The sequence below is a fragment of the Lynx canadensis genome, chromosome D4, assembly GCF_007474595.2.
Source record: "Lynx canadensis isolate LIC74 chromosome D4, mLynCan4.pri.v2, whole genome shotgun sequence".
Lineage (NCBI taxonomy): Eukaryota > Metazoa > Chordata > Mammalia > Carnivora > Felidae > Lynx > Lynx canadensis.
In genome coordinates, this window is record NC_044315.2 from 15,165,431 (window position 1) to 15,175,619 (window position 10,189).

General features: G+C 40.7%; 1 protein-coding gene across 1 annotated transcript; it reads right to left on the reverse strand.

Moving 5' to 3' along the window:
- Window positions 1-3,962: 3,962 nt before the first annotated feature.
- On the reverse strand, window positions 3,963-4,475 carry LOC115499961 (ATP synthase F(0) complex subunit C2, mitochondrial-like). Its single transcript, XM_032595677.1, has one exon. It carries the CDS (start codon window positions 4,473-4,475, stop codon window positions 3,963-3,965), a length of 513 nt encoding a protein of 170 aa, XP_032451568.1.
- Window positions 4,476-10,189: the final 5,714 nt, after the last annotated feature.

Here is a 10,189-nt window from a genome sequence, read left to right on the forward strand (position 1 = left end):
GCCAAATCCATTCACCCAGGGTACTCCCAGTTCTTGCACTTCAAAAGAGACACGTGCACTCAGGTGGGAAACATTCATGGGAAGGTATCTGGAAGTGATCAAGGTCTAACTTCAAACCAACCCTAAATGAGAGATGTGGTAACAAATCCCACACAGTAATGAAGACAAAAATACATACTCCTGCAATGAACACTTCCTTACTATGGCTCAAGACTTCAATGTCTCAGATGAAAGATGCTCATAGCCATTGAGCAGGGACAGATGAAAGCAATTCTACCAGGACAGTGCATAGAAAAAAATGCTGTTGCCTTTAACCTTTTGCGTTATTTCAAACATGCCTGAAAGCACATTTAGTTAGTGAGTGGCATGGGTTATGTTGACTTCACTCAGTTTGTTGGAAACACCTCAGGCTTTCGGATCTCCATCATCCAGGTGGAAATACAAAAAGTGTGAGGCATGACCCAAGCTAAACTCAATCTGTGCCTATAGAACTTTCAGCTTTTTTTCCCCTGTTGTTAAAGATCTCAGAATTATAAAATACACTAGCTACTTCACGCTACCAATAATGTTCTTGAGATACAACTTTCCCCTCTGTTATTCTCCAAGAGGCATTCATTCTGAGAATCAAAGAGCCTGATTTTTTTAGTAGTGCAAATATAAGCTAAATTGCTTAAATCAGTACTGTTTTGTGAAAAGATTTTTATCTGGGGAGGAGAGTGGATTAAAGGGATAAGTCATGCCTCGGGGCCCAGATATACCCTCTGTTCCCTGACTCTGATTTTGAGCTGGCATTAACCAGGCTAATTGGCAATATCTGAATAGTGAGAATATTGACAGGTAAATCATAAACAGCTAAAAATAGTGCTCTCTCTGGCATATCCCTAGAAATCAAACTTGAAATAGATGATGTTGAATGACACAGAAGCCTTTCTACTGTCTTCTCGAGGCCACTCTACATTCTCTGCACCCTCTTTCTTTGTCATAAGCTGTAAGGACCAAGATAATGTTACTCCCATCTCAAGGACCTGCCACTGTAAGGTGTCAGAGACACTCTTCAATCGTGAAAGAAAGGGAAGGGAAGTAACAAATGCCAACAGAGGCCCATTTTCAGATCTCTTGTCAAGTGAGAAAATGACCTCTCTATTGCTGAGCTCTTGTTAGGCAAATTTTATCTTCCTTGTACGTGGAAGTGTTCCTCACTGAAACTCATCTCCTGATCCCAGCCTGTTATTTGACAATTTTCATTAATGATTAACCGTGTGAATCCATCACCATTTGGTGTTGTCTTATCAGCTTGGTATAGTGCAATGATGTCTGGTCAACTATATTTTTATAGAAAATTAAAATCTTGTTAAAAGTCAGAAAAGCTGGTAAAGTTGATCACTCTTTTACCCATTTCAGCCTTTTATTACTTTTAGAAAAGTCATTTCTTATGGACAGAAAGAGAGATTCTTTAATCTTTACTGAATTCTCTCCAAAAGAAGACTTCCATTCACAACACATAACCAAACATTTCAAACCCTGGTTTGCCTACTGGGACACCTGGTGGCTCAGTTGGTTAAGCATCTGACTCTTCATTTCAGCTCAGGTTCATGATTTCATGGTTTGTGGATTTGTGCCCCGTATCAGGCTCCAGGCTAATAGTGTGGAGCCTGCTTAGGACTGTCTCTCTCTCTCTCTCTCTCTCTCTCTCTCTCTGTCCCTCTCACTTCTCTGCCCCTCCCTCACTGGCACGTCCACTCTCTCCAAATAAATAAACTTAAAAACAAAATCTTCCTTGCCTCCCATTCAATTGCTACCGAGAACTACACATCACGGTACAGCAAATTAGTCCCAATCTTCTCCCTCAGCTTCTAAAACCTTCAATCTCTTCTTTCAGCCCAGCACAAACTCTTGCCTCTCTTGTGCCACCCTTTTATCCTTCCTTTTCAACAATAACTCCTGGCCCTGAGCAGTGAAAAGTAGTTGAGGTAGGTTTCAGCTTACTATTCTTACCGCTTCATTTCTCATTCATAATTCCAGGCTGCACAACCAAGCCCCACATTATGGAGACAAAGAAAAAGTACCTCTGGCATGTGAGAAATGTAAGAGATGCTGAATATTCACCTGTCATTTTTTTTTTCCCTGTAGCATCGCAAAGGGTAAGTTTTTCAAAAGACTAATATGTTTAAAAGTAATTATTAAAGAAATATAAACAAGGAGAGAGGTAGTTTATTATCACTGTGTAACACAACTATTGTCCACATTCTTCTATAAAAGATGTCTTTAAGTCTTCTCTCTTACGTTGCCTTGGGTGTTGAAAATTCTCAGGTTTGTAATAGTCCTATAAATTTAAAGTAGCACTCTTCTTTGGCTTAAAAGGGAAAGTATTTGGCAATTTAGCAATTCTCTCTGTTAATACTGTTAATCTAGGTTTAGCTGTAGCTAACCGTCCATTGAATGAATAGGAAAAAGTGGCTTTCTTAGTCATAAGCCAGACTTCATACATCTTGACTAAAACCAAAGCATCCAAACTCAAAGCAAAATTATAAGTGATTTCTCGTACTGCCATTTCCAGATATGAGGTTTGACTCTCCTGTAGGCAAGGATGTCTGTCTCCCATTAAGCAATTTCAAACTATGTGCAATTTATGTTTAAACTAAAATCTGTAGTTATTAGAAATAGTTTTATAGCCTTACTTGTCCTGGGAATATCTAACATGAATTGTTTCTAATCTTAGAGAGGGTTAGGCCCTTTCTACTTCTAAATATTTGAAAACACATCTAAAGTTAATATATTAAAAAATACTAACAATTTTTTTTATATAAGGAGATCAGGAGTCCACATTCTATAATCTATATCCTGTTCAATTACAAAATACACTTGAACATATTTTTGATGTGTCAGAAAAGGCAATAGGATGACTTATTTAATAAAAAGACCTGAATGTCTCTTCACTCAGTGTTTTTTATTCTTCTCTGTGAGAAACAGCCGCTCAGATCTTCTGTGAAAACATCTACCGGCCATCAGTTAAAAACCATGTTACCCAGATTCTTATGGATCCTGAAGGAACAGTGGGGAAAAAATGATTAGGGGTAAGATAAAAACTGTTCTTGGGAGAACTACCTCTTTCATTGCATTTAAAATGAATGGCTGCTTCTAAACTGGATAGACATATTTCTAGTCCCATAGCATTATCCCTGTTCATGTGATGTTGTGACTTTGAGTTATAGCACTCCTATGTCAACAATAGGATTCTAGAAAATAGTTCCACAGAACCCCCTCCATTGGAAGACTTGGTTCTGAAGAGCTTATCTTCCCTGGGGCATCAGTAAAGATAAGCTGGGTTATGTTAGCGGAAACAAACTCCCAATCTCAAGATTTTGCATGTGCAACTTTACTTCCTCTCTTGCCCACACAAAGCCATCTATGGGTCTGATAGTTGCCTAGGGCAGTTACCTTCCAATTACTTGAGGATAAGGTTCTTTAAACTTTTTTTTTTTTTTTTTTTTTTTTGTAGTTCTACCATTTGGAACTGCAGTCATACAGCAGAGGGAGAAAAGCTTGAAGAACCCCATACCGACTCTCACCCCCAATGCTTCATCCCCAGAGGTGACACACCATTTTTGCTCATAACCCACTGGCCCAAAGGAGTCTAAATGGAGACTGGGATATGGAGGAAAGCATATGCAATATTTGACAAAGTCTATGGTCTGTGCCTCAGTACACATGCCACTTTGGAGCCTCCCTCCACAGTGAAAGGTCCAGATATTCCCCAGCTCTCTTTTTGTCCTGACACAGCCACCCTGGAAACCAAGGATTTTCAATGGTGGAGCTATAAAATAGAAAAAGCCTGGATATCTGAGGGATCAGTGGATGAACACTGCTCTAGTGAGCTATCAAATTATATATTACTTGGATGACCAAGAAGTCAACTATTATATATTAAGCTCATAAGTTTTCTGGGGTCATTTCCCCCCTTATTAATACAGTGTTTGTCTTCCTTCTTCAAACCCTGAGCCAACTACTTTCCCCAGGCTGCCTAGGAACATACGGGGCAGACGAGACATTGGAGAAAGACCCAGAGAGGTGGAGATGACTCTGTCAATGACAAAAAGGATGAGAAAGGCCACCATCAGGCAAAAGAGCCCCATTGTCTCCAAGAGGGCAAAACCCAGAATGGCATAGGAGAAGAGCTTTAGCTTCAGAGAGGGGATCCTGGCATAACCAATGATGAGGCTCCCCAAAATAGTCCCAATTCTAGCCCCAGAGCCAGCCACCCCTATCTTGGAAGCCCCAGCCCCAGTGAACTTGGCTGCTGTGTCCGTGTCGTTTAAAATGGTGCTGGTTGAGAAGCTATGGCTGGGAATAAGCGAGGTCAGGAGATTTGGGTCTGCCAGGCTGATGAGGCTCTCATCGGTCAGTGTCTCTGGTGATTTTAGCACGGTGCTCCTGACGAAGAAGGGGGTGGAGACAAACTTTGCACAGGTATACATTTTCAGTGCAGAGAAGACAGAGAAGAGTTCAGGGGTTATTTTGTTACAAACTACCATATAGCCTGTCTTATCCCGAATAATTCAATTAGGTTGCAGGTGTCTCTGTCTTCCTTGGCCAATCCAGATCACCAAATTTGCTACAAATTGTCCCATTTCTATCTTCGAATCACCCCCTCAGTTTTATCAGAAACTATTTCTATAGCCTTGGCCCTGTACGGATTCTCAGCTTTGTCCTGGCACTTCTGGGTTCAATGGTCTCTGATGTTTTGATTTATACGTAGGAATGTGTTTCTTGCCTTGTTTTGTTTTGTATGCTCAAATGAAGCAAGAAAATATTTTAACCTATCATTCTATATGCAACTCTAAATAAAAATATAGCGGTGTGATTAGATCTCATTAGAACTGTTCATGCTAGATAAATATGACAACCTGGGAAGGTTTATGCCTGATTAATTTAGACTGTTTAATTTCTCTAGAATTATTGCTGTTCATGAGTTGAGAGCTCATGAATGGAAATTTTTAGGAAGGTAATATATTTGAATCGGTGGCTTTGAAGGTGTGTTAAAATAGCAGAGATCCCTTTTTTATAATGAGCATTAAATTTAGGATTCATGTACATTTTGGATTAGTTTCATTGTAGTAAGCAATTAATCATGGCTTACCCTGTCCATATTCTTCATTGCTTTCAATAGCTTTCGTCACACAGGGTGGATGAGATTGCATTTCATCAGGAACATTTCCAGCAAGAGAGTGTCAGGGACAATGACTACCTATGTCATGGCTCTAAAACTATCTTTTTAGGTAATCTTCTGCATCTGGAGAGATTCACTGGATTTTTTGGAGTCGCCAAGATTCTACCAACAGATTAATTTTTTGTTATGTGTAAAGAAAACCAAATGATTAAGTTTGGAACTTTTCCAGAAATAGCCAGTCTGATTTTAACTTTATTTTGAATATTTGCATTAAATTTAATAAACAGGTATCAAGGGCCTATTTTGTTCAAATCATTACGTCAAGCTCTTTGGGGGATGGCATGGGTAAAGTAATAAGTTAGGCCTTTCCTTTCATGTACTCACATTATTTTTTAAATCTATTTTCTTTTTTCTTTCTTTTTTGTTCTTATTTGTTTTGTTTTGTTTTCCATTTTTATCATGTTATCTGTTAACTACATTTAAACACAGAGTTATGAGAGCACATTCTTTAGAGCGATTAAGTAAGATAGTAGAAAACATGTCATAAGGAAGGGAAATTTTAAGGTACCATAATCCTTATTCAGTTGAATACACAGGTTTTACAACCTGGGTAGTCACTGGGACACCATATAATGAAATAATATTTCCTTTCCCACATTTTCACAATGAGTCAGTCATGTCATACAACCTTGCGCTTAATCTCCGGTTGCAGGTCAGGGCGGGGGTGCTTTTTCTTTCTTACTCTGGACACTGCTTCAGCTTTAGAGCAGCACCTTTGTATGATGACTGGGTCAGGACAGCCTGGGGGATAGAGGGTGAGACAGTCTAAAACATATCCTGGTTAATTCCTCACTTGAATCGTCCCACTTGTTGGTTTTCTGAGATAGGGGAGTAGGAAAATATTTTTCCAGAACATACTCAACCAAATAATGTGAGACTCAAGGTCCTGCTAACATCAGAGTGCATTTTCTAACACTTCCCCATATTAAATCAAAATTACACACCAGATTTTCACTTTCACGTAACTGAACCCAGAGACAATGTTTGTGAGGTATAACTTATTCCAATTCATCACTGTATATTTATTTCATACTCTGATAAAATTACTGGATTTTTCTCACACCAATATATGCATCAACAATATTTTTACATGTATTATAAGATTCCATGTCCTTAATATTCCTTTATTATCCCTAACTTTTTCTTCAAGTACTTATTTATTTCACCCGGAGTTATGCATTTAAAAAAATTAATAAACTCTGACAAGATCTCATGAAATGACAGGTGGGGCAGAAATATAATAATTAAGGTCAAATAAACAGCTATCTTTGGCACAAAGGTTATTCTTTTCAATTGCTGAAACAACTTGAGTTGTTTTGTAAATATACCAAATGGAAATACCTTTCTTTAGTGAGAAGAACATTAAGCTTCATTGGGCTATGCTTTTGTATGAATAGCATATCAGCCAGGAAGCCAGCAGAATAAAGGATAACATACTCAAACTGGAGAGTTGTTTTTTTTTTAATTTTTTTTAACGTTTATTTATTTTTGAGACAGAGAGAGACAGAACATGAACAGGGGAGGGTCAGAGAGAGAGGGAGACACAGAATTCGAAACAGGCTCCGGGCTCTGAGCTGTCAGCACAGAGCCCGACACGGGGCTCGAACTCACGGACCGTGAGATCATGAGCTGAGCCGAAGTCGGACGCTTGACCGACTGAGCCACCCAGGCGCCCCTCAAACTGGAGAGTTAATGCGATTTTAATAGAGAAGATTTGGGTTTTTTTTTTTTTAAAGGTATAAAAAAAGGTCATGATCAGCTCAGGTCATGATCTCACGGTACCTGGTTCGTGGGTTTAAGCCCCGCGTCGGGCTCTGTGCTGACAGCTCAGAGCCTGGAACCTGCTTCGGATTCTGTGTCTCTGTCTCTCTCTGCCCCTCCCTCACTTGTGTGCTCTTTCTCTCTCAAAAATAAGTAAACATTGGGGCGCCTGGGTGGCGCAGTTGGTTAAGCGTCCGACTTCAGCCAGGTCACGATCTCGCGGTCCGTGAGTTCGAGCCCCGCGTCAGGCTCTGGGCTGATGGCTCAGAGCCTGGAGCCTGTTTCCGATTCTGTGTCTCCCTCTCTCTCTGCCCCTCCCCCGTTCATGCTCTGTCTCTCTCTGTCCCAAAAATAAATAAACGTTGAAAAAAAAATTTTTTTTAAAAAATAAGTAAACATTAAAAAAATAAAAGGCATAAGAGGTGAGGCTTTAGGAAGACAGTGAGGGATAGTGGTGCTTCCTGGGACTGTTAACAAACAAGGAGCTATTTTTCCCCCTGGGTCAGAGGGACAGGGGAGAGAATAGTTATGAGAACCCAGACAGAACAGCTGTATGGAGAAGACATTCAACGATGACTTCCAAATCTCCTGATAGCGTTTTCCTTTGACCTAACTCTACAGGAGGCTACAGGGAAAGGGAGCCCGTGAGGAAGCCTCTGTGTACCAATTTCCCAGAACACAGAGCAGGATGAAAAAAGATGGAACGCCAATCTGGGGAAGGAGGCAAAAGATATATCTAGCACAACTAGTTTTCAAAAATAAGTTTAAATGGCAGCCTTGCTTTTCGGGTAAGCTGGACTCCATCTGTCCCTCTTGTCATCAAGTTTTTTATTTTGTCCTTAGGAAAAAAGAAACACATTTTCATAGTTGGCAGGAGGCCCTTAAGGAGTAAAAGAAATCAGAGAAGGGGTGAAATAGTGTTTATCTCCTATAGGGCTTGCTGGATTCGTCTTGAGATACCATGGAGAAGTCAGTGAGATAGATGAGAAACCATGGGAATGCTAAGACTTCGTAGAGCCCAGGTGACAAAATGAGTGGAGATAGGTTATTCTCCCCATCTTTGCATGGAATCCAAGAGGGTTGTGGCAATCCCAAGATTGGAAGATTTTTGAAACATCTGGAAACAATACTCTGGGCACTACTATTGAACTCACAGAAAAATGACAACGTGGGTGGGAGGGTGGGGTGGGTGGGTGACGGGTATTGGGGAGGGCACCTGTTGGGATGAGCACTGGGTGTTGTATGGACACCAATTTGACAATAAATTTCATATTAAAAATTTTTTTAGGGGCGCCTGGGTGGCGCAGTCGGTTAAGCGTCCGACTTCAGCCAGGTCACGATCTCGCGGTCCATGAGTTCGAGCCCCGCGTCGGGCTCTGGGCTGATGGCTCAGAGCCTGGAGCCTGTTTCCGATTCTGTGTCTCCCTCTCTCTCTGCCCCTCCCCTCCCCCGTTCATGCTCTGTCTCTCTCTGTCCCCAAAATAAATAAACGTTGAAAAAAAAATTTAAAAAAAAAAAAATTTTTTTTAAATAAATAATAAATAATAGTAAAAAAAAAGGAAAGTGAGGGTGATAAAATCTATCTCATATTTATTGGGAGGATTAAATGAGAACCCCCCCCCCAAAAGAAAAAAAAAAGAAAAGTGACAACGGTGTGGCTTCTCCAGATGGCTTCATGGGCAGTGAAATAAACCACTAATGAGGACTGGTGGGAAAAAAAGACCAGTGCAAACGTGCTGGTGTGCTTGTAATGGTTAACAACCAGCTCTCCAGGGGTGAGAAAAAGGCAAGGCTCGCAGTATTTGCCCCCCATAGCCAATGTCAAGCTACCATCATAAATTCACCGAACACGGATTTGAGAAGAGATATGCACAGTTGACTCTTGTGAGCTCGTGGGAACACACCCTGGCACAACACTGGTCACAGACCCCATATCCCGATTGTAGCTGAAAACTGACTTAAGATGCATGTGAGGCACGTTAGATGACCTGAAACTTTCACGGTCATTATATTCCACCAACCAAGTGGATGGACTGTTGTCATCGTCCATGGGATGATCGTCTTTAGGATTAGGAAGACAATATTTCCTACCTTTAGGAATAGTGGGATGTTTCTAGTATTCTTTTCCCTATGGTCTGAGGTCAGTGAAATCTGAGATGCCTGGGCCTGTCATAATTAAAACAATTCCTGAAGGCATACTGAAGACCTTTGTGTGTGGAATAAGCAGGAGTACAAGTAGGGTGGAGCGATACCATGTCTAACATGAGGTCATGTGGGTCCTATTCACGCATTTCCTTTGCTGCTGTGCAACTATCAGTGTTTCTTCCAGTTTGACAGGGTTATTTCCCTCTCAAGCCTGCTTTAGTGATTCTCTCTTCCTGACTTAACATCATTGTTTCCTTGGCTGAGGATTTTCCCAAGGTACCATGTGAGTGCTTATGTCTGCTTTGACTCAGCAGTGACTTCTGAATTTGCATGGGTGAAGCAACATGATTTACTCGAGTCTCATCTATTTCCTGGCCCTGCCATTCCCCACTTCGTACTGACTCTCTCCTGCCTTTGAACTCCCTCCAATGATCTCCAGGTACAGCCACACCTTCCTGTTTCTGGCCCCTGGCAGGTTCTTGGAAGTTGCTGGTAGTCAGGCTCACGGTGGGTAAACTACGACACATTCTACTGACAAACTAGATTGCTGCCAAATACTAAAACAGGATTATCTATTTAAAAAGTTCATTGTAGGCAAAACGTGTCTTCTGCACCATTTGGTGTCCACCTTCAGTGCCATTTTACCCTTCCTTGTCTCTTACATGTTCTGAAATCTAGCAAGCAATTTTACTCAGCAAGTAGGTGTCTCTTGAAACCTAAACTGACCTAAAGCCATCAAGAAGACTAAGAAAATCAACTCCTAGTGGCTTTCTACTAGTAGGATATTGAGGGTTGAAAGATAGTTTGAAACAGGGTGGTCTCCATTGTTCTCCGGAAATCATATCACAAATTTTAAGTCAGCACCTCTCTGGTTGAGAAGCCAGCCTTGTAGTAAAATATTATTCGCATTTGATGTTTAACCTGTTGGTTAAATGTATAACCTTCTGCCCTGAAGAACTGGAAAGTTAATTCATTCATTTAACCAACAAATATTTACTCAGTGTGGGTACTTTGGGAATGAAAATATGAACCAGATATGGATTCTTCCTTTAAGGA

What these genes read in the sequence shown, in the direction of transcription:
- LOC115499961 (XM_032595677.1), bottom strand. Translation starts at nt 4,475, where the DNA reads ATGTATACCTGTGCAAAGTTTGTCTCCACCCCCTTCTTCGTCAGGAGC.